The 24720-nt window shown below is 41.9% G+C and overlaps 1 protein-coding gene across 8 annotated transcripts in view; it reads left to right on the forward strand.

Annotated features, from left to right (window-relative positions):
* The first annotated feature begins 5502 nt into the window (after positions 1–5502).
* ATP9B (ATPase phospholipid transporting 9B) overlaps positions 5503–24720 on the forward strand; it is a 297033-nt gene continuing 277815 nt past the window's right edge. For 3 of the 8 annotated variants that reach the window (XM_073331797.2, XM_073331803.2, XM_073331804.2), the window contains exon 1: positions 5505–5718. In XM_073331797.2, coding sequence (XP_073187898.2) covers positions 5624–5718 — 95 coding nt within the window. In that variant the 5' untranslated portion in view covers positions 5505–5623. Of the gene's footprint in view, positions 5719–7414; positions 7475–24720 lie in introns of all 8 variants that reach the window. The other 5 variants (XM_073331801.2, XM_073331802.2, XM_073331800.2 and 2 more) reach the window with 4 other exon arrangements.

A 24720-nucleotide genomic window follows, 5' to 3' on the forward strand; every position in this document is an offset into this window, starting at 1 on the left:
CCAGGGTGAATAGTATAAATTTAAATTTATAAACATGTGTTAATATCCAGGTGATAAACTGCATGTAGCCACCATTTAATAAACAAAGAATAATGCATACCAGAAAAATGTTTATCTTCTTGAAATGTGATATTGCTCTCACCTGAATTGCCTGAAAAGCAAAACACAAGAGCTGGACCAATGACAGGTCCAATATCTTGTGTTGTTTCTGGATCTCCAAATGAGAGCTTTAAATCACATGAAAGGCAATTTCCCTGCTTTCCAAAGAAATGCACAACATTTGCTTCTAACCTTGCAAAGTGCCCAAGTATCATATCTTGATCCAACATTATTCAAAATGCCTTTTCTATTAATAGTAATTTAAGAATAAAATATGTAAACTATTTACATTGCAATATCATGCTGGGATCAGGATTGAATAGATGCTGCACAAGCTCAGTTCATGTCCTGAAGAGCTTGCTGCCTTCTTCATGACAAGATTCAAAATTAGGGCACAACACACAGAGCACTTGGTAAAGAGAAAGTCAGGATAAACTGTGCTAACGTAGTTACAAATAACTGACATTTAAATGTTTCAGAGCAGTAGCCGTGTTAGTCTGTATCCGCAAAAAGAACAGGAGTACTTGTGGCACCTTAGAGACTAACCAATTTATTTGAGCATCAGCTTTCGTGAGCTACAGCTCACTTCATCGGATGTATCTGAAACCTGTCATTATGCAAGGCACTGCATTTAGCCGTATGGAGTGGAAATCTATCAACTTCAAGAAAAAAAAAGGAATGCATCCAATGAAGTGAGCTGTAGCTCATGAAAGCTTATGCTCAAATAAATTGGTTAGTCTCTAAGGTGCCACAAGTACTCCTTTTCTTTTGACATTTAAATATATATATTTCAATTAAGCAAAATGGAATAAAGTAAAAAAAATGACTTTCCCTCTTGTTCATCTATCTAGCTGTTAGATTATAGAAAAGTCAAAATTTTGTCTCTCCTTCTAAGACCTGGTTATGTGGACTATAGCCTTTGGCTAAACAGGTGGAGATAAATGAATGTTTTTCAAAACATTTGTAATATTTTTCTGTGACACACACAGAACACATGATACAATGAGGAATAAAGACTTTATTGGCATTCATATGATGCTGTATGTATTTCACTAGTGATGACTATACTTTTCAATAGCAGCATCTGCAAACTCATGGCAATAAAATCTTAACACACTTCACCACCGTGTTTGTGTGTATGTATAAATAATTTTATAAATATCATAGCAAGGGCGTTAGAGACAAATATAGTTAAGACCATCTGGGCATTGTCATAACTTCATTATGAGTAACTTAAAACCTTTTTGAAATTTTCATCTGTTGGACTGAAATTTTTCAGACATTTGACAGTTTGAGCAAAAAGGATAGCAGCCATTGTTGAGTACGAGGAGGATCAGAGTGAAGAGAGAGTGGGAACTTTCCCATTATGAAAATATTCTTATATGCTTTTTTGCATAAGAGCCTTTGGTGAAGGACCTTGTCAAAAGCTTTCTGAAAATCTAAGTACACTATATCCACTGGATCCCCTTGGTCCACATGCTTGTTGACCCCCTCAAAGAATTCTAGTATATGGGTGAGGCATGATTTCCCTTTACTAAAACCATGTTGACACTTTCTCAACAAATTATGTTCATCTATATGTCTGACAATATTGTTCTTTATTACAGTTACAACCAGTTTGCAGGTACTGAAGTCAGGCTTACAGGCCTGTAATTGCCGGGATCACCTCTGGAGCAATTTTTAAAAATTGGTGTCACGTTAGCTATCCTCCAGTCATCTGGTACACCAGCTGATTTAAATGATAGGTTACAGACTACAGTTAGCAGTTTTGCAATTTCACATTTGAGTTCCTTCAAAACTCTTGGGTGAATACCATCTGCTCCTGGTGACTTAGTACTGTATCAATTTGTTCCAAAATCTCCTCTAATGATACCTCAATCTGGGACAGTTCTTCAGATCTGTCACCTAAAAAGAATGGCTCAGGTTTGGGAATCTCCCTCATATCCTCAGCTGTGAAGATTGATGTAAAGAATTCATTCAGTTTCTCCACAATGGCCTATCATCCTTGAATGCTCCTTTAGCACCTTGATCATCCAGTGGCCGCACTGGTTGTTTAGCAGGTTTCCTGCTTCTGATGCACTTAAAAAAAAATTGCTATTACGTTTTGAGTCTTTGGCTAACTGTTCCTCAAATTCTTTTTTTGCCCTCCTAATTGTATTTTTACACGTCATTTGCTAGTGTTTATGCTCCTTTCTATTTTTCTCATTAGGATTTAACTTCCACTTTTTAAAGGATGCCTTTTTGCCTTTCACTGCTTCTTTTACTTTGTTGTTTAGTCATGGTGCCTCTTTTTTGGTTCTCTATGTTTTTTAATTTGGGGTATACATTTAAGTTGAGCCTCTATTATGGTGTATTTTAAAAGTTTCCACGCAGCGTGCAGAGATTTCACTTTTGGCACTGTACCCTTTAATTTCTGTTTAACTAACCTCCTCATTTTTGTGTAATTCACCTTTCTGAAATTAAATGCTACAGTGCTGGGCCGCTGTGGTGTTTTTCCTGCCACAGGGATATTAAATTTATTATATTATGGTCACTATTACCACGCAGTCCAGCTATATGCACCTCTTGGACCAGATCCTGTGGTCCACTTAGGACTAGATCAAGAATCATCTCTCCTCTGGTGGGTTCCAAGAAGCAGTCATTTAAGGTGTCAAGAAACTTTATCTCTGCATCCTGTCCTGAGGTAACACGTACCCAGTGAATATGGGGATAATTAAAATCCCCCATTATTAATTATTATTATTATTGAGTTTTTTATTTTAATAGCCTCTCTGATCTCCCTGAGCATTTCACAGTCACTATCACCATCCTGGTCAGGTGGTTGGTAATATATTCCTACTCCTATATTCTTATTATTAGAGCATGGAATTACTATCCATAGAGATTCTACAGTACAGTTTGATTCATTTATGATTTTTACTTCATTTGATTTTATGCTTTCACATATAATGCCACTTCCCCACCGGCACAAGCTGTTCTGTCCTTCCGATATATTTTGTACCCTGGTATTACTGTATCCCATTGATTATCCTCATTCCACCAAGTTTCTGTGATGCCTATTATATCAATATCCTCATTTAATATGAGGCACTCTAGTTCACCCATTTTATTATTTAGACTTCTAGCATTGGTATATAAACACTTTAAAAACTTGTCTCCTTTTAGCTGTCTGTCATTACACAATGTAATTGAATGGGACACTTTTGATTTGACTGTTTCTGATCAGACCCTGCCTGTATTTTTCATTTTCCATCCTCTCATCCTCACTAGGACATAGAGATTCTCTATTAACAGATCCTCCCTAAGGTATGTCTGAACCATGTGCTCCTCCTCACCTGTCGGCTTTCCCCCAGTCCTTAGTTTAAAATCTGCTCTACGACCTTTTTAATGTTAAGTGCTAACAATCTGGTTCCATTTTGGTTTCGGTGGAGCCCATCCTTCCTATACAGGTTCCCCCTTTCCCAAAAGTTTCCCCAGTTCCTAATAAATCTAAACCCCTCCTCCCTACACCATCGTCTCATCCATGCATCGAGACTCTACAGCTCTGCCTATCTAACTGGGAGCATCTCAGAGAATGCTACCATGGAGGTCCTTGACTTCAATCTCTTACTTAGCAGCCTAAATTTGGCCTCCAGGACCTCTCTCCTATCCTTCCTTATGTCATTGGTACCTTCATGTACCACAAGCACTGGCTCCTCCCCAGTACTACACATAAGTCTATCTAGATGTCTCGAGAGATCCGCAACCTTCGCACCAGGCAGGCAAGTCACCATGTCGTTCTCCCGGTCATCGCAAACCCAGCTATCTAGGTTTCTAATGATTTAATTGCTCGTTACTAATACCTGTCTCTTTCTAATAGCTGGAGTTCCCTCCCCTAGAGAGGTATCCTCAGTGCAAGAAGATACCACCACATCATCTGGAAGGAGGGTCCCAACTATGGGATTATTTCCCTCTGCAATAGTTAGGTGCTCTCCTTCCCTGGGACTTTCATCCTCCTCAACAGCACAGAAGCTGTCAGACCTGGGGTGGGACTGTTCTACTGGTCTTCCTCAACTCCTCCACTTCAGCCACTCTGGTCTCCAAAGCCCGTACACGGTCTCTGAGGGCCAGGAGCTCCTTGCACCAAATGCACACATACGCCACCTGCCCATAGGGCAGGTAACGTACATGCCACATTAGGTGCAATAAACTGGGTAGCCCCCACTCTGTTGCTGAACTCCTGCCGCTGGTTCCTTTGTACCATCAGAATCTTCTTAGCATATGCACAAGTGCTCAGGGGGCAGGTGGCCAGGATTCATCACCAAATTTGATCCACCAGTTTTTGATCTGCTGATTGGATCACTAGCTTCTCTGGCCTTGGCACAACAAAATCCTCTAGCCCCACACAGACAAGGACTGCAAAGATTACTAAAAAGCAAAGATTTTTCAAAATGTATGCTTTTTACTTTTGCTTTTCTGTCTGAATGGTGACAAAGAGGACTTGTTTGTTTCTATTGTTTCATTTTCCCATTCTCATATAGTCCACGATCCTGCTTTCATGGGGTTGCAGCTACTCTGTAGTAGGAGGTGTAAATGTAGACAAAGAATATTTCACTACCTCTTGAAGATTTGGCATAAGAGTATTTTAAGCATCTGTAACTTTTTCCCAAGCAAAAATTAATCCAGATTTTAAAGCCAGCAGGAGCTAAGGTGAATGTGAACTCTCTCAGCATCACTAGGGCAGAGCTCCCACTAACCTAGTTCAATCCTTGAGGGGCCATTTAAGGATCTGGGACAAAAATGGGAGATTGGTCCTGCTTTGAGCAGGGGGTTGGACTAGATGACTCCTGAGGTCCCTTCCAACCCTAATATTCTATGATATGATATTAACCATTCCTCAACTCTCTAGGCTGAGGGCTCATGCACTTTGGACGGGAATTCAGTCCCCAGAGAAGGGCAGGGAATCAAGGCATACACGCACTGTGCTGCCTGTCACAGGCCCCTCACCTCCTGCGGGTACAGCTCCAGCTCCCCGTCTTCACTGGCACAACAAGGTCAATTCGTATTTTTAAAGTGAAAACACAAAAAGAGCGAAATTACCAAAGACGAATAAGCTCAGGCTCCCCGCTCCTAGTCCCTGCACCCCTCAGCCACCACCTCGTGCACAGTCCCCTCCCCAGGCAACACTGCAGCCCCGCAGCCAGCCTCTATCCGCCCCTCTGCTTTTCCTCCCTCCCATGCGCACCGCCACAAATCCCTGCGTCAGCCTTTCCCCCCCGCCCCCGACAGGACACCCCCATTCCACCCGCACGCGCTGGGAACTGGAGAACGAGCGCGGGACCGCGCGCGTTTTACGGGCAAGTGGGTGGGGCAGCCGCAGAAGCCCCTCCCACTTGTTTCTATGCCAGCCGCGCCGAGCAGCGCCCCTTCCCATCAGCTGCGGGTGACGTCAGGTGTCTCCGGCAGTCCCTCGCGCGTGATGTTTGCGCGGCAGGGTGACGTCGGGTGACGGTTCACGGACGGGAGCCGGTTCCGGGCGGGCAAGATGGCGGACCACATCCCGCTGCACCCGGTGCCACGCAGCACCCAGCGGCGAGCGGCCTATTACACTAGCGTCCCCGCCGCGCAGAGGCACAACCGGTACGGGCTGGGGCTGGGCGTGGAAGGGAACCCCTGAGCTCCGTGGCGATGGGGATGGGAGGGGCCCCGGCCTGGCGAGACCCGCCCCACCTCGCAGGCTCCTCCACGGGGCTGGGATCCCCTCTTTCCGCTCCCTGTGGGGCAGGGGTGAAGCGTGGGGGTGGGTGGCGGCCCCGGGCACTGCCAGGCCTCCCATCGGCTGTGTATGTCTGGGGGTGGGGGAGTCTCCCTGCTGGCCTGGGGGTGGGGGAGTGAGGGTTTCAGGGGAGGTGTGTGTGAGGTCACTGCTCCAGTTCTCAGCGCGGCTGGGGGGGTCGAGTCAGAGGGGTTCCGAGGGAGGGGAGGAGAGGGTGAGGGACGCCTCAGGTGTCCTGTAAGCCTAGTGTAAGGGGCTGTGGAGAGGAGTCTCAGTCCTGTCGTTCCTGTGTTTGACAAAGGAAGCTTTGTCTGCCCCATCATCCATAGGCAGTGTCATTATTCCCACAGTAAGTGGGTCCATTTGTCCTGTTTTCCGTTGATCTGCACAGCGGTCAGGGGAGATTGTGAAGCCATGAAGTTGGGCATGAGGGTTAGGAAGCCGTTGTGGTATCTGAAATGTGATCTAACTTTCATTTAAAAAAAGTTGATAACTATGTATTTGGTTTTAAATGTGAACGCTGGTTACTTTCATCATCAGCAGTGGCACAGAGAGCCTATTTTCATTGCCTGAGCTGAAAAATTAAAAAAAAAAAAAAATGAACAAGTAGCATAAATAGTGCAAAGTAAATAAGATTTTAAAGAAGTCTGTTTCGCTAATCTACCACGCAATGTATACATAATGCCTTTTTTGTCTTAACCATGTACCTTTACTATTTTTATATAGCAATTCAAAGAGCCTTACATTGTAGTGTGAGCTGCAGAGAAGGTGGCTTTAATCTTGCATTCCCTTGTGCATGTGCTCAGTTTTATGTGACATCGATGAAATTGCTCATTTGCACAAAACTTAGCACATGCTTAAGTATTTGCAGGATCAGGGCATACTTGTGTTATTTTTACTTAAAATAAAGACAGAAATATTTATTAAAACATGATGGAGCACTGTGTCATGGCTAGTTCAGGAATGTGGCTTCTCTTCCCTGCTCTGCCCCTGGCTTGCATTGCGACCTTCAGCAAGTCAGGAAGGGCTTGTCTTTGTGGCATAATTAACTTGAGTTAGAACTTGATTTTAGTTCCAAATTTGAGTCCTGTCCATGCATGACACATCTTAATTTGAATGTGGTAGTGCTTTTTAACTTGACTTGGCTAACCTGTAGAGGTATGTCTACACGGCATCTGAAATCAGACCTCACAGCCCAGGTAGACATGCTCATGCTAATTGGGCCTGAGCTAGCATAATAAAAATAGCAATGTGGATGCTATGGTTTGAGCTGGAGCTTAGGCTCTCAAGCCCACCTGACCCCGGGCTTGAGAGCCTGAGTTCCATCTAAGCTGCAATGTCCACACTGCTATTTTTAGCATGCTAGCTCAAGCCCTGCTAATATGAGTCTGTCTGCCTGGTTAGGAGGCTTGCTCCTAGCTGCAGTGTAGATATACCTTTGGTGTATGGAGTATATCTTGAGTTAACACAACTTGTCAGTTACTAACATAATCACTCTGTGCATTTTGAGTGTTATTTTGCAGTGTGGCTGTTCTAATTCGAGCTTGGTTTATTTTATAGGAATGTGGATAACTCAGAATGAAGATACAGTGTTGCTCTAAGGACTTGATGAACAAAAAGGTTTTATTTAACCTATTAGGGCCTGAACTCAGTCACTTATGACAGGTTTCAGAGTAGCAGCCATGTTAGTCTGTATCCGCAAGAAGAACAGGAGTATTTGTGGCACCTTAGAGACTAACAAATTTATTAGAGCATAAGCTTTCGTGAGCTACAGCTCACTTCATTGGATGCATTCAGTGGAAAATACAGTGTGGAGATTAATATACACAGAGAACATGAAACAAAGGGTGTTACCATACACACTGTAACGAGAGTGATCAGCTGAGCTATTACCCGCAGGAGAGCGGGGTGGGGTGGGGGAAGAACCTTTTGTAGTGATAATCAGGGTGGGCCATTTCCAGCAGTTGACAAGAACCTGTGAGGAACAGTGTGTGTGTGTGTGTGGGGAATAAACATGGGGAAATAGTTTTACTTTGTGTAATGACACATCCACTCCCAGTCTTTATTCAAGCCTAAGTTAATTGTATCCAGTTTGCAAATTAATTCCAATTCAGCAGTCTCTCGTTGGAGTCTGTTTTTGAATTTTTTTGTTGAAGAATGGTCACTTTTAGGTCTGTGATCGAGTGACCAAAGAGATTGAAGTGTTCTCCAACTGGTTTTTGAATGTTATAATTCTTGACTTGGTGGCTGAACTTTGTGACTTTGTCCTCACCCATAACTATTTCACATTTGGGGACAATGTATACCTTCAAATCAGCGGCACTGCTGTGGGTACCCGCATGGCCTCACAGTATGCCAACATTTTTATGGCTGAGTTAGAGCAACGCTTCCTCAGCTCTCGTCCCCTAGCGCCCCTACTCTACTTGCGCTACATTGATGACATCATCATCTGGACCCATGGAAAAAAAGCCCTTGAGGAATTCCACCATGATTTCAACAATTTCCATCCCACATCAACCTCAGCCTGGACCAGTCCACACAAGAGATCCACTTCCTGGACACAATGGTGCTAATAAGCTATGGTCACATAAACATCACCCTATACCAGAAACCTACTGACCGCTATGCTTACCTACATGCCTCCAGCTTTCATCCAGACCACACCACACGATCCATTGTCTACAGCCAAGCTCTACGATACAACAGCATTTGCTCCAACCCCTCAGACAGAGACAAACACCTACAAGATCTCTATCAAGCCTTCTTACAACTACAATACCCACCTGGGGAAGTGAAGAAACAGATTGACAGAGCCAGAAGAGTACCCAAAAGTCACCTACTACAGGCCCAACAAAGAAAAGAATAGAACGCCACTAGCCATCACCTTCACCACCCAACTGAAACCTCTCCAACGCATCATCAAGGATCTACAACCTATCCTGAAGGACGACCCATCACTCTCACAGATCTTGGGAGACAGGCCAGTCCTTGCTTACAGACGGCCCCCCAACCTGAAGCAAATACTCACCAGCAACCACACACCACACAACAAAACCACTAACCCAGGAACCTATCCTTGCAACAAAGCCCCTTGCCAACTGTGTCCACATATCTATTCAGGGGATACCATCATAGGGCCTAATCACATCAGCCATGCTATCAGAGGCTCATTCACCTGCACATCCAACAATGTGGTATATGGCATCATGTGCCGGCAATGCCCCTCTGCCATGTACATTGGTCAAACTGGACAGTCTGTACGTAAAAGAATAAATGGACACAAATCAGATGTCAAGAATTATAACATTTAAAAACCAGTCGGAGAACACTTCAATCTCTCTGGTCACTCTGATTACAGACCTAAAAATGGCAATTCTTCATCAAAAAGACTTCAAAACCAGACTCCAACAAGAGACTGCTGAATTGGAATTAATTGGCAAACTGGATACAATTAACTTAGGCTTGAATAGAGACTGGGAGTGGATGGGTCATTACACAAAGTAAAACTATTTCTCCATGTTTATTCCCCCTTAGACCCCCCCCACTGTTTCTCAGAGGTTCTTGTCAACTGCTGGAAATGGCCTACCTTGGTTATCACTACAAAAGTTTACCCCGCCCCCGCTCCCCTGCTGGTAATAGCTCACCTTAAGTGATCACTCTCGTTACAGTGTGTATGGTAACACCCATTGTTTCATGTTCTCTGTGTATATTAATCTCCACACTGTATTTTCCACTGAATGCATCCGATGAAGTGAGCTGTAGCTCACGAAAGCTTATGCTCTAATAAATTTGTTAGTCTCTAAGGTGCCACAAATACTCCTGTTCTTTCAGTCACTTACGATTCTGTATATATTCTGGAGCAGTTGGTGACACAGTACCTAAATGTAGCAGGGAGCTGCTGCTTTTACCTTGCTTTGTGTGTTGCAGTCATCGTCTTTTGTACTGTAGGAGGAAGAACATTGGTCTTAGCAATGTTTGAGGACCCTAAGGAATTGGTGTAAATTAAATTGATATAAGGTACTTCTCAAACTAAAGTAACTTATACACAAGAGGATTACACAAACTTAACTAATTTCTAGACAACACAATTTCCTTGTGTAAACAAGGCATTAGTCCTTCACTTTAAAACAGATACTAAAGAGTTTTAGTTTTTCCCAAAACTGAATACAGGATCAGAGCTTTTCTGCTATTGGAAGGAAGTGGTTTGGCAGGGCAAATTGAGAATATCAGTTAATGACCTTAAAGAAGCTATCTTAAAGGGGCTGCAAAGAAGTTTAAATTTTCAGTTTGCCGTACAGGACTGGTTATATTTATACTACAACTTTGGAGGGCAGACTTATGGATATGCAAAATGAGGTGGAATTGGACAGTGCCAGGAAGGTGAGTTTTCTCAGACTCCCATTTTTCCTGGCATGCGGGTAATCATTTCAGCTATTAATTTTTATATCCTTCCTCTTTTTATGGCAGGTTTGGGCAGGGGATGGTGGCAGCTCAGGAGTAGAAATAATTGAACCTCAGAATTTCAATTTTACAGGAAATGTTGACGTTTTGAAATTTCTCAGAAAAGGTAAATTTCCCACATTGTGTGTCTGAAAGGAAGTATGCTGATTGAAATTGACTGATTCTGTTAAGTTTCACTGTGACCCACCACTAAATACCAAGTGAAATTACCCAGTTGGCTCAATTTCATTGCTGTCCTTCCCTCATAGGCTCAGCGAAACTGACAAAGAATCAGGTCAAGTTCAGTCAGCAGCTGCTGAGTCTTCCAGGGTTTGTGGCTCTGGGGCAGTCCACTATGCAGAATGCTCTGGAGTTGAGGACCCCCAGTCTTTCAAACTCCTAAGGCACCTGACTCCCCAGGCTGTGGGAATCCGGCAGCTTGGGTGTCTGGAAGTCCTATGTATCCCTGGCCCTAGTCTGCATGGTGAGGCTGCCCCACAGCCATGGACTGTGGAAGCCCTGGGATCCCTGGCGCCAGGACACTCCATATGGTGTAGCTGCCCTGTAGTTGTGGACTCTGGATGCCTGTTCCAGGATTCGAGTTCCGGTGGTATGGAGCCTGGAAGCCCTGGTAAGGGTGCAGCGCTGTTAATCACCTCTGGCTACACAAGAGTGTGGCTCTGGATGGTTTTGCAGCAATGATGTTCCCCAATTGCAGTCCCTGGTGCCAAGGGATTCCAAGCTCTGGGGCTGTTCTCATGGAGTGGCTGTCCTGGAGCTCTGTGTCCTGGGATTGCCAGCTCCAGGGTTGTTTGTTTGGTAGAAGCCCCAAGAAGCTCCTGTGAAATCCCTGTTTCTCAGAATATTCCTGACCAGATCTGTTCCGGAGCAGGCTCCAGGTGATCAGGAAAGAGACTACCAGAAAGTATTTCCTCTTGTGCTCCAAAACCAATCCATATCTCTCCCTCTGCATGTGACCATTGAAGACGTGGTCAAACTGAAAATCCAAAGGCTTAGCTAGAATGCTTGGACTTTCCATAACCCCTACAAAAGTCAAGCAGATTCACCTAAAATGAATGTGACCTTAATTCATATTTGGCTTGGTCTATACTACACATTCAACTGTCATTCTGCAACTGCTGAGCCTGTAGTTGAAACTCTCCTTGTTGCAGTTGCTGGTGTACAGCTTCATGAGCCATTGGAGCAAGGGGTAGGCTTGGTTTTTCCAAGATCACTTTTGGCATGTCAACATTCCCAATGGTAGTCGACTGATTGGGAAAGAAAGTCCCTGCTTGCAACTTTCTGAACAGTCCTGCGTTCTTAAAGATGTGTGTGTCATGCACCTTCCCTGACCAGTCCACATTGATGTTGGTAAAGCATCCCTAGTGATCTACCAGTACTTGTATTATCAGGAAAAGTAGTCCTTTCTGTTGACGTAGTCTGTGTCAAGGTGGTCTGGTGCTAGAATAGGGATGTGTGTGCCATGTATTGTAGTTCAGAAACTCCAGTGCTGCAAAACCAACCACTAAGTCCTGCATATTTCTTCTCTACATCTTTAAAACCTGAAGTATTTAAAAAAAAAAAGTCTGACTCACTTTTTATTGGAAAGAAAGATAAAGTATAGGATTGAATTGGCAGAATCTATTTTTTGTTTTCTGTTTGTCAAGGTAGTTTAGCTATACAATTCTGTAGTATTGTCAGCTGACTCATATATCCTTATTTTGGTTGGAAATTCATATGATTGAGTGAAAAATAAACAAAGGCCATCGTGTTCATTGTTTTGGGGGGATGGGAGAAACTATAATAGATAGATACTGTTCATTTTCTCTCTCTCTCTTGCTCAACTACAACTATTCTTAGAAAGCCAAGACTGCTGAGAAATACTGTGTTTCTTAGACCAAGCCTAAGCAATAAACTTACATCTGCATAACTGTCGCTCAGGATGTGAAAAATGTACACTTGAGCAATGTAGTTATACTGACCTAACCGCTGGTGTAGACAGCGCTATATCAATGGGACGGCTTCTCCTGTCAACATAATCCACCTCCGTGAAAGGGGGTAATTAAGTACCCCAATGAGAGAAGCTCTACTGTCAGTGTAGTAGCAAGTGCACCAGTATTTTAAGTATAGATCTGCCATTAGGGTGCTTATCCATGTCTTTTTGGTTTGACAAGTGGTGACAAAACTGTTCAGTATAGAAAGATGATAAAACCATAAATGTTTAACTTTTGTTCATATACATTGAATTGTTAATCTACTACTCAGTCAGCAGGAACAGAGTTTTTTGGGGGAGAGAGACAATAAATGCATCTAGCTTTTATTTAACAGCTTTTTAAAGCAGATCTTAGTGTTAAGCGAAGAAATGTTTAAAATCCCAATGCTCCCTGTAAATTACATTATGAAAGCTGAAGCTTTGTACAAGACAGTTTTCTTTAAAAATATTTAGTGATCTTCAGTTTGTGGAAATAAAGGTAAATAAGCACCTAACATTCTGCAGGAAAACACATACTGATTGTAATCTGAACCAAAAATTTCACAGGAGTTTGAATACCTCATTCGTAATTACCTTGATTTCACATTACAATCACTTGTTTTTTGTTCAGATTCTGTGAACATCAGAAAATAAGAATGGCCATGCTGGGTCAGACCAATGGTCCATCTAGTCCAGTATCCAGTCTTCTAGCAGTGGCTAGTGCCAGATACTTCAAAGGAAATGAACAGAACAGGGCAGTTCTCAAATGATCCATTCTGTCGTCCAGTTCCAGCTTCTGGCAGTCAGAAGTTTAGGGACACCAAGAGCATGGCGTTGCATCCCTGATCATCTTGGCTAATAGCCAATGATGGACCTGTCCTTCATGAATTTATCTAATTCTTTTTTGAACCAAGTTATAGTTTTGGCCTTCACAACATCCCCTTGGCAATGAGTTCCACAGATTGACTGTGCATTGTGTGAAGAAGTACTCCCTTTGGTTTGTTTTAAACCTGCTCCCTATTAATTTCATTGGGTGACCTCTGCTTTGTGTGTTATGTGAAGGGGTAAATAACAATGACCTTTTCACTTCCTACACACCATTTATGATTTTATAAACCTGTATCATTATCTCCCCTTAGTTGTCTCTCCTAAGCTGAGTAGTCCATTATTTTTAAATCTTCCCTTATGTGGAAGCAGTTACATCCCCCTAATAATTTTGATGCCCTTTTCTGTACCTTTTCCAATTCTAATACTCAGTATCTATATTATGAGGTGGGGTAACCAGAACTGCAAGCAGTATTCAATTTGTCTGCATACCATAGATTTATGTAGTGGCGTTATATTTTCTGACTTACTGTCTATCCCTTTCCTAATGGTTCCTAACATTCTATTAGCTTTTTGACTGCTGCTGCACATTGAGTGGATATTTTTCAGAGAACTATCCACGGTGATTTCAAGATGCCTTTCTTGAGTGGAGAAAGTTTGTAGCACTGGTCTTCAGTTACAACAGGCAGCAGTATCGTTCCTCATCTTCATCTTTGTATTTCAGCCAGAGGTGTCCTTACCAACAGGAACAATCTCATTGTCAACAACAGAGTTTTAGCTTCATCCTAAAAATAGACACAATTTCGTCTTCTATTCTAGGCTTTAGACCACAGTTTTGTCATGAGACACGAGAGCTACAAACCAATCTTAGATCAATCTACTTCCTCCCCCACCTTTGGAGATCAATTCTCCTATTATTTCAGCAATTGAATACCATCATCACAGACAAGTGGATCCTAGAAATAGTGCACGAAGATATTCAATACAGTTCAACTTCATTCCTCCCCCAACCCCTGTCCCTTCTCTGCCCTCTCATGAAAACCTACTAAGAATAAAAGTTTGCTTTTTGTTGGAAGCAGAGGCCATCAAGAAGGCACCAGAGATATTCAGAGGAAAGGGATTTTACTCGAGATACTTTCTGATCCCAAAAGAAGAGGAAGATCTGCAAACTATTTGGGACTTGTAAAAGCTCAGCTCTTTCACCAGAGAGGTCAGTTTCCTGAATTTCTCTTACATCTGTAATTCCCTCCATGTCTACTTAAGATTGATTTGGACCTCTTGATGTGAAAAATGCATATTTCCATGTACTTATCATACCTTCACATACTGGCCAGGGAGGATCACTACGTGTCCTCCCCTTTGGCCTTTCTATCACCTCTTATGTTTTTACAAACGGCCTCTTGAACATGGCGGAACATCTGAAGAGACAGGATATTTACATTTACTTCTGTTTGGATGACTTCCTCACGGAAGTCTCTGACCATCAGCATGGACTGCACATGTTCGCTTTTGAGAAATTGGGACTTGGAAGAAATCACACCTTCTTACACAGAGAGTCCCTTTTGTTGGTATGATTCTGTATTCCCAAGCAGGAAGAGCCTTCCTTCCAGAGGAAACATTCTTCAAGATTCCGTCTGCCATTCTCAAATTTCGAGAGAATCCCTGCCCCTTCTTCTCAGGCTGATGGGTTCTCAGGTTCTTCCTCAGGCTGATGGGTCTCATGGCCTTGACATCATATGTAATCTTATATACTCATCTCAGAATGAGAGCTCTACAGTGGTTGACTGACAGAACATTGTCTGCCAAATTTAGACGTAGTTGAAGCTAACTCTCCCAAAATTGCTCCTATCCCTGTGGTGGACATGAAACTACAACATTCTGAAGGGAGTGGCATTTAGTTCTCCACAACTGTCACTTCATATGTGCCCAGCCTGGGATGGAAAACTCACTTCAACAACCTAACAACTCATGGTCATTGGAAACACTTAGACTGTGTCTACACTGCCACTTCCAATGCTAAAACTTTAGTCATTCAGGGGTGTGAAAATACACCCCCTGATCAGCAAACGTTTTAGAGCTGAAAAGCGCCAGTTTAGACAGCGCTTTATCGCCGGGAGCCGTGCTCCTGGCGATAAAGCTACCACCACTTGTTCGGGGTATTTTTTAATCAGTGGGAGAGCTCTCCCTTGGCGATTAAAGCATGTCTACACTGCCCAGGCCGCACTGCAGCGGCTGTGCTGTAACGTGGGCAATGTAGACTTCTCCTTGTAAAAACTACTACATATGAATGTATTCAAATTGAGGGTAATCCATTTGGCTCTCAAATAGTTTCTTCCTCATTTACATGACAAAATAGTCCAAGTGGTTACTGACAATGCAAGAGTTATGTTTGATGTGAACAAACAGGAAGGGGGTCATTCCATACAACCACAAGGAAGCTGAGGAAGTATGGGACTGGTGCACCTATGGCAATATTTTTCCCTATTGCTGAACATCTGGCAGACAAAACAACCACCTAACAGATCAACTCAGCCGGGACCCCCCCCCCCACGTCCCCCAAAAAGCTATATGAATGGTCTCTAAACACATCAGTGACAGAAGATGCTTTTACAGTCTACTTCTAGACGACTTGATCTTTTTAAAATTCCCACCGAAGGTGGTAAGTGACTTCCAGTTAATCAGTCTACCGGTGTTCTTTGCAAATCTCATGTGCACTTGGGTTAGTCAAAACTCTGCATGTAAGATGCTAAAAGGGCATTAACATTATATTTAAATGGGACTAAAGACTTTAGGAAGTCCCCCAACTACCTTTCTTGAAAAGATAATAGTAAGGGTCAGGCTATTTCATCACAACACTTGTTCAAATGGGTTAGACTATGTATTGAAGAGTGCTACAAACTAGTCACATTCCAGTAGGGCTAAGGCAGCTTCTGTGGCAAGAATATAGTACATACTCATTCAGATCTGCAGTGCTATTACATGGATCCCACATTCACTAAAAATTATTCATGATTTAACATCTGGAGCAATGTGAAATTCTAGTAGCAATTCAATTTACTCAGTCCAATTGGTGGAACACTGTTAAAATTCACCTTAATGGCATTTGTAGTAATAATGTGCCATGTTGATTCATGTACAGTAATGGAAAGAGCTATTACTTTCCATTTTATTGCATTGGCTGACTAATACGTGATATGTTATTATGTAATGAAAAATTCTGTTGTTATATGAATGCATAAGGGAGCAGAGTTAAAGTTAATGTGGGAACTTCAACTCTGAATTTCCTGATTTTTGTGAGAATAAACTCTTAAGTTTAATAAGGTACTGATGGTTTCTATTTAAAAGAACATTAAAGGTGGAGAAGAGTGAAATGCCACCAAAACTACAGAAAGAGGCTATACAGGAGAGGAAATAACTTGGTTGCAGCCTGGTATAAAAAAGATGCTTGTTGTACAGATTCCTTTCTGTATTCTCACTTTCCACCCACCCACCCTCCCCACAGGATCCTGGAGCCCAGTTGGAGCCCGGAAGTCTACACAGCAGTGAAACAGCCCTGAAGCTCAAGCCCTAAGTTCTACTTTAGTTCTGTCCCCTGGAGGGTGCATTCTGTTAATCTTGCCTAGTGTTACCTGTGAAGTCTGAGGCAGAACTAGGGATAAAGACTTAGTCCTGCCTTGAGTGCAGGGGACTGGACTAGATGACCTCTTCAGGTCCCTTCCAGTTCTAAGATTCTATGATGACTCTATGATAAAGTGTTTCTTTCCTGGGACTCAATTTAATGCCATAAACACAAGAGCCCATTCTCTTCTTGCAACCTTCTAACTTACTCATTGTCCATACGGTGCACAAAATGAGGCCGGGGGTCTTGAAATGCAATTATATACAATCAGGTCATCATCATCTTCTTTGCAAATCTCATGTGCACTTGGGTTAGTCAAAACTCCGTATGTACAATGCACCTTAAGTGACATGTAGACCAGGGTCCATCACCAAATTTGGTCTGCTGGTTGGATCATTAGCTTCCCCAGTCTGTGCTGGGTACTGACGGGGAGTGTGATGTGAACGCTGATCCATGCCCCCCAGTCATATAAGACGACCATCATAATGTATATGGTGGAATGTTAACACTGGTATTTCCTAAGTTTTGAGTGCTTGAGGATTTTGCAAATGTAGCGTTCTTTTAATGTGTTGTGTGTGTATATGCATAGCTTTTTTTTTTAAGAAGCAAGTTGATAGACCAGATTTCATCAAGTGGAATTTACACTCCTTCCCCACCTGGGGTCATACCAACAAGGTTGGTTGAAACTGAGGGCCTTTAGATCTACAACACTAACCTCTGTGACTTGAACTAAAGTAGCTGGTAGCTTATATATGCTGTTATGCTTCATGTGCAGTAGCTGCTAAATGGGGATGCAACACATTTTATACTACTACTTATTAAATATCAGAGGCTATTGGGAACCAGGAATATTGGTTTCTCTTCCTGGTGTGGCAGGAGTGTCTAGTGGTTAGACAGCATAGCTGAATGCATAGATTTGGCATATTTATTTTGAAAGGCAGTGTGGCTAAATGGATGAAACTTGGGTCTGTCATATTAGGGGGGCCACTTTCTAGTCCCTACTAAAACCTCTTCATGCAACTTCTGTGGAACTGTAAAATGGACAGAACTGCCCCCAGGAGAATTCCCACAGTTCAGTGGCATTATAGGACTGGTGTACGTAACCTTTCACTGCTACCCCTTGCAGTTCCTGGTGTTGGGGTGTGTCAGTGGTAGAAGAGACTTGTCAGGGACAGGAGGAGGACTGGCCATAACACACGGTGCTTTGAAAATTCTGGGCTGAGAAGAAGCCTGTTAGCAGTCATAAAAGGTTACCTAAATTAGAGCAGATAATGGGTTTTGGATGTTTTTCTAAAAGATATGCTCTAGGAATTATTTTGGGACAATTCTATGGCCCGTATTATACAGGAGGTTAGACTAGATAATTACTGTGATCCCTTCTGGCCTTGGAATCTATTAATCTAATTTAGACTGGGAGCAGCCCAGATTCTAGGACAGACAAACATGGCTTAAAGCTACCTTTTCTTCTCCTCTGCTACACCAGTCTTCTGAGAGTCCCTGCATAGACTGTGGTCCCTGGGTTCTATTCCCAGTATTTCATAAGTGACTTTGTGCAACCTCTTAGGTATCACATCTATAAAATGGGGGGAATTATATTTGTCATCCTTCAAAGATAGAGGGTGTGGTAGCTTTCTCAGGAATGAGGTGATGAAGTGCACAGAATATTATCAGTCAGTAGAAGAGAGAAGGAACTACTGGTTTTTCCTGGTGCCCTGATGATGTGGTCCGATTTTACTGACTGTCACAGTTCATGGAAACTGCACCTATATTTCCCCTCTATGGTCCAGCAAGAGACTTCTGACTCCCCAGCCATCACCTCTCGTGGGAGGAGACATTTTCCTTCCTGACCAGGGTATTCCCAGACTGCACAGTTCCTTGTCTACGCTGTTATTCCCTAGCAAAGTCAAATTGCCTAAACAGGCCTGCTCTGATTTTCTCCTAGCTATAAACAGTGTAACTGCCACAGCTATTTAGTTACAACAGAGCTCTTTCTAAGCAAGCACATTTATTCTTAAGGTAAAGAAAACATTACAGAGAAAACATTAAAACAATAAAAGAACCTACCTACATTCTAATATTACTAGAGGTCATCCCCCAACTCCAGAAAGGGTTCTGGCCAGTTAAGCAACTTTCGTACTCCCGCCAAGCAGGTTTTCAGTGGTTACTGCTTTGGCTCGGAACAAGCATACCCATGAAGCTAAGAGTCACTTTAATCTAGTTTGAGTGGTTTTGATCTGTCTTCATGTAATCGGCAAACAAAATGTCCACTCCTCCTTGTAAAGTTTCAAAGACTAACTTCTTGCATACCTGGAGGAGCTGATATTTATGTTCGTCTCCCTAGAGACTTCCTGGAGAACCCACTAAACTTGAAAAAGCTTACATAGTTTCAGAAAATCCTCATGACATTTCCCAGGGTTTTACATTAATCAGGTCTCCTCCCAGATATTACCATTCCACAATAATACAAATTACTGACATTTTTTAATACAATGAACTCCTAAAATACTTAAAATTCAGTAAGGGTTAACTTAATTCAGTAGGTTTTCTCCAGAATATTGCAGGAAATTGCCATATCTGTCACACTGGCAGTGTTCACCTGACCAGCTAAATTCTTTGCTCTTTAGTTGCTAAAAAGCTTTTCAGTTTGTAGTTGAAAACAGACGTTTCCTGTGGAAATTCCTATTTTGACTGACTAATAAAAACCTGTTAAAAAATGATACAATCACTTTTTCTATACATAATGTCATGCCAGCTTTTATGGTGTATTATTTCAGGCCCCGTAGTGGGAGGAAGAGATAAAAAAGCATGTATCTTGTTCTTTGAGCCTGTAGGGAACAAGAGATTTTTAGAGGCAGTGTGTGTATCTATGGGAGGGATTGATGCATGGTCCACATCAGGTTCTCCTATCCTTTTCCATTACGCTGCATAAATACAATATTAATGTGCTGCAAAGGAATCTTGTCCATTTCACTTCAACCAACGTGTTAGTGCAATGTAAGGATGGGGATGTAAAAAATAAGGATGAGGGGAAGATCTCAGCCTCTTAGAAATTCAGCAGATGCTCTGAAATAGGTTATAAGTATCTTCTTTTAAAGAAAAGTCTGTATCATGATACCACTCGATATGTCAATAAATATCTTCAGAGATGGGAAAATGAGTTGTACACTTGTAGGTGTGGTAGTAGGTGAACAGCAGTTTGTTTTTAACACACTTTTGACATGGTTATGCAAACTGATTACTCATGACATAAAAACAAAACCAAAGCCCTAAAAATATATAGTTTTGGTAAGCACACAGTTGATTCTTTGACTGCATATCCTCAGAGAAGTGCTTCTCACCTCTTCCTCCCCATGAAATATGGCTAATTATAGTGGATTTTGGCCTATGTGCAGTATGGTCATTGAACTTTGGATTTAAGGAAATTTACTCTGTAAACTTATCAGGGAGCAGGACTGTCTTTTACTGTACATTTGTAAAGTGCGCAACACTATGCTCCTGTACTTCTTGTGGCTTCTAGGCGATCCCATAATACAAATGATAAGGGAGTGGTGTTGAGGGATGTGCTAACCCATTCCTCCTCTGTGTTTTTTGGCCCTTTTCTTCTTCCGAGTTGAGTCGATGCTGTCCGTGAACAAACTATGCAGCTGTGATTGTCCCCAGAAAGCTGCGACTCTCTTCCTTGGGTTAGGACCCATAGCAGTTTTGGGGAAGGGGTGGAATTTACCAAAGGGATGTATGGCCTGTTTCCTCCCTGTTTATATTGAACTACATTTTGCTTCATATAATCTTTTATTTCACATGATTGATTCAAAGAAGGGACTGTGGATTTTTGAATGTAGATATTCCAGTAGTAGATGTAATATGCAATTGAAAAAATGAGCTCGCTAAAAGCAATAATTTCCTTAAAAAAACAATATGAGCCATCAAAGTTGGAAGGATATATAGATATAGGCAATGCAGAGAAACAGGTGTAATTTTCATAGTAGATGTTTATATTAAAAGTTAATTTAAAAGTATTTATTGTACTGTTTCCTTTCACTTAAATCTATTTCAATGATACTCCTTACAGTAGTAAGGTTTTGTTGAAAGTTGTTTAATTTAATGTTCTTTTTTCCTTAGGAAGCCATATTTTTGTCAAGATACTTTTCTATATCTGGTTTAGTAGCATATGTACTGTGAGTTTTGATGTCTTACATTCTGTCTTCTTTGTTCATGGTGCTTTCAGTTCTTCTCTATTTTAATAAAAGTTTCTAGGATTATACTTAATTGGTTTGTCACTCAAGGAGAATCAGAGCTTCAGGCAATTAAGTGTGCAAGAAACTAGGTAACAAAGAAATAGAGATTTTTGTCCTTATGTTGGCTATGAAAAATCCATTATTCATCATCTTATTGTTTCTAAATACTGAAGTAAAATTTTCTAACACAATAAGAAAATTCCTTTTGAAATGGAATAAATTGCTTGCCAGTTCAAAGGCTGCATTTTGAAATCAAGGTTACTAAACATGATGCAATGAAGCTGAATATTTAAAAGCGCAAAGCTAGCTGGAACTGATTTTTTAAAGAAAATATTTACTTATAATATGATATAATACTTGCTTAATAAAAAAGTAAGTATGATTTTAAGCATCAGTTTTTTTCTGTAAATATTACCACATTCACAAGAGCAGCTTTGATTTCTAGTTGTGCATATACATGTATTTCTTATTCTGACAAGATTGGGCTCTCATGCATAATTCTCTTAGGTTAATTCTTTCCTGTGAGATTTTCTCACTGAAGGAAAAATCAAAGAAGAAAATATACAACACAATGTGGTCAGATAAACATTTAAAGTTTGGAAAAATAATAAAGAACTCCTTTAAAACCATCATACACAGAATATTTTAGGATGTATCCTGACTGAGATTAACCTTTGTTCTTCATTTCATATATGAGCTGATCCTATATGAAAATAGTTGCCTGCCTGACAGGTTATTCGTAATATTGTATGCAATATTGTTGTAGCCTTTCCAGTCCCAGGATATTAGAGAGACAAGGCAGGTCAGGTAATATTTTTTTATTGGACCAACTTCTGTTGGTGAGAGAGAGACGCTTTCGAGCTTAGGCTGAGTCTACACTATGCACCTTTTAGCGACACAGCCGTGCTGCTAAAAGGCACTCAGCATAGCCGCTACTCGTCCGCAGGAGAGAGCTCTCTTGACAGCAAAAAACTTCCACCCTCAGTGAGCGGTGGTAGCTTTGTTGGCAGGAGAGCTCTCCTGATGACAAAGTGCTGTTTATGCCGGTGCTTTTCATCTGCAAAACTTGTCGTTCGGGTGCGTGTTTTTTTCACATCTCTGAACACACAAATTTTGTCATTCACGTTCCAGTGTAGACAAAGCATGACTCACAGAGTTCTTCAGGTGTGGGAAAGGTACTCAAAGTGTCACAGCTAAATACAAGGTGAAACAGATTGTTTAACAAAAGAAGTTAGCACATATTTCAAGGGACCATTCAAGGTGAAGTGGCCTGTTAAGACCCCTCCAGGAAAAGACAGCTGTAGGGGTTGCTGGTGGGTTACAGATTGTTGTATAAGCCTTAAATCCAGTGTGTCTGTTCATTTCATGATTTTTTGTGTCTAGCAAAGTTATGAATTTAAGCTACCAGGCTCATCTTTTGAAAGTTTGTGGAGGTTTCCTTTGAGGATGAGGACTGACAGGTCAGATATGGAGTGATCACGATGTGAAAAGTGTTCTCCCACTGGTAATGAGGTGTTCTTGTCCCTAAGTGACTTGCTTCCACATTTCAGGACTGTCTTTTGCTGCTTCTCATTTTATTTGACCTGCCGGTCTTAGCTTCATCGTCGAACTGCTGTGGTATAGTTGTAAATTCATATATATGTAATCTGGAGCACTTACCCAGTTCACTTCCATAGTCACTCTTTTGATCCTAAGAATGGGAATGCTGGGTCAGACCAATGGTCCATCTAGTCCGGTATCCTATCATCTGACAGTAGCATCTGACTGTGCCGACCTTCAGAACATCCCATGGCAACACGATCTGCAGGTTTACTGTGCATTGTATGAAGAAAGTAATTCCTTTTTTTTATTTTAAACCTCCTGCATATTAATTGTATCAGGGGCCCCTCATTCTTGTGTTATGTGAAGAGGTAAGTAACACTTCCGTACTCACCTCCGTACCATTCATGATTTTTTAGACCTCTGTCATATCCTCCCCCCCAGTCTGTTTTCTAAACTGAACAGTCCAAGTCTTTTTAATCTCTCTTCATATAGAAGCTGTTCCGTACTTCCAATAATTTTTGTTGCCTTTCTCTCTACTTTTTCCAATTCTAATATATATTTTTTGAGATGGGGTAACCAGAATGGTATGGAGTATTCAAGGAGTGGCATTATGAGATTCTCTCTCTTGTAATGGTTCCAAGCGTCCTGTTAGCTTTTTTGACTGCTGCTGCACATTGAGCAGATGTTATCAGAGAACTATCCATGATGACTCGAAGATCCCTTTTTTGAGTAGTAATAGCTAATTTTGACACCATCGTTTTGTGTGTATAGTTGGGATTATGTTTTCAAATGTGCATTACTTTGCATTTATCAATATTGAATTTCATTTGCCATTTTGTTGGCCAGTCATTTAACTGTGGGATCTTTGTAACTCTTCACAGTGAGCTTTGGGCTTAACTATTTTGAGTAATGTAGTATCGTCTGCAAACTTTACTTCCTCATTGTTTTATGCCTTTCTTGGATCATTTATGAATATGTTGAACAGTATAGATCCTTGGGAGATATTGTGATATACCACTTTCCATTGTGAAAACTGATAATTTATTTCTACCTTTTGTTTCCTATCTTTTAACTGGTTATCAACCCATGAGAGGACCTTTCCTCTCGTCCCAGGTGTGCTTACTTTCATAGAATCATAGAATATCAGGGTTGGAAGGGACCTCAGGAGGTCATCTAGTCCAACCCCCTGCTCAAAGCAGGACAAATCCCCAATTAAATCATCCCAGCCAGGGCTTTGTCAAGCCTGACTTTAAAAACTTCTAAGGAAGGAGAGGTTTCAGAGTAACAGCCGTGTTAGTCTGTATTCGCGAAAGGAAAAGGAGTACTTGTGGCACCGTCTCTAAGGTGCCACAAGTACTCCTTTTCTTTTTAAGGAAGGAGATTCCACCACCTCCCTAGGTGTAACGCATTCCAGTGTTTCACCACCCTCCTAGTGAAAAAGTTTTTTTCCTAATATCCAACCTAAATCTCCCCCACTGCAACTTGAGACCATTACTCCTTGTCCTGTCATCCACTACCACTGAGAACAGTCTAGAGCCATCCTCTTTGGAACCCCCTTTCAGGTAGTTGAAAGCAGCTATCAAATCTCCCCTCATTCTTCTCTTCTGTAGACTAAACAATCCCAGATCCCTCAGTCTCTCCTCGTAAGTCATGTGTTCCAGTCCCCTCATCATTTTTGATGCCCTCCACTGGACTCTTTCCAATTTTTCCACATCCTTCTTATAGTGTGGGGCCCAAAACTGGACATAGTACTCCAGATGAGGCCTCACCAATGTCGAATAGAGGGGAACGATCACGTCCCTCGATCTGCTGTCAATGTCCCTACTTATACATCCCAAAATGGCATTGGCCTTCTTGGCAACAAGGGCACACTGCTGACTCATATCCAGCTTCTCATCTACTGTCACCCCTAGGTCCTTTTCTGCAGAACTGCTGCCTAGCCATTCGGTCCCTAGTCTGTAGTGGTGCATTGGATTCTTCCGTCTGAAGTGCAGGACTCTGCACTTGTCCTTATTGAACCTCATCAGATTTCTTTTAGCCCAATCCTCTAATTTGTCTAGGTCCCTCTGTATCCTATCCCTGCCCTCCAACGTATCTACCACTCCTCCCAGTTTAGTGTCGTCTGCAAACTTGCTGAGGGTGCAATCCACACCATCCTTCAGATCATTACTGAAGATATTGAACAAAACCGGCCCCAGGACCGACCCTTGGGGCACTCTGCTTAATACTGGCT

The sequence above is a fragment of the Lepidochelys kempii genome, chromosome 2 (genome assembly GCF_965140285.1).
Source record: "Lepidochelys kempii isolate rLepKem1 chromosome 2, rLepKem1.hap1, whole genome shotgun sequence".
Classification (NCBI taxonomy): Eukaryota; Metazoa; Chordata; order Testudines; family Cheloniidae; genus Lepidochelys; species Lepidochelys kempii.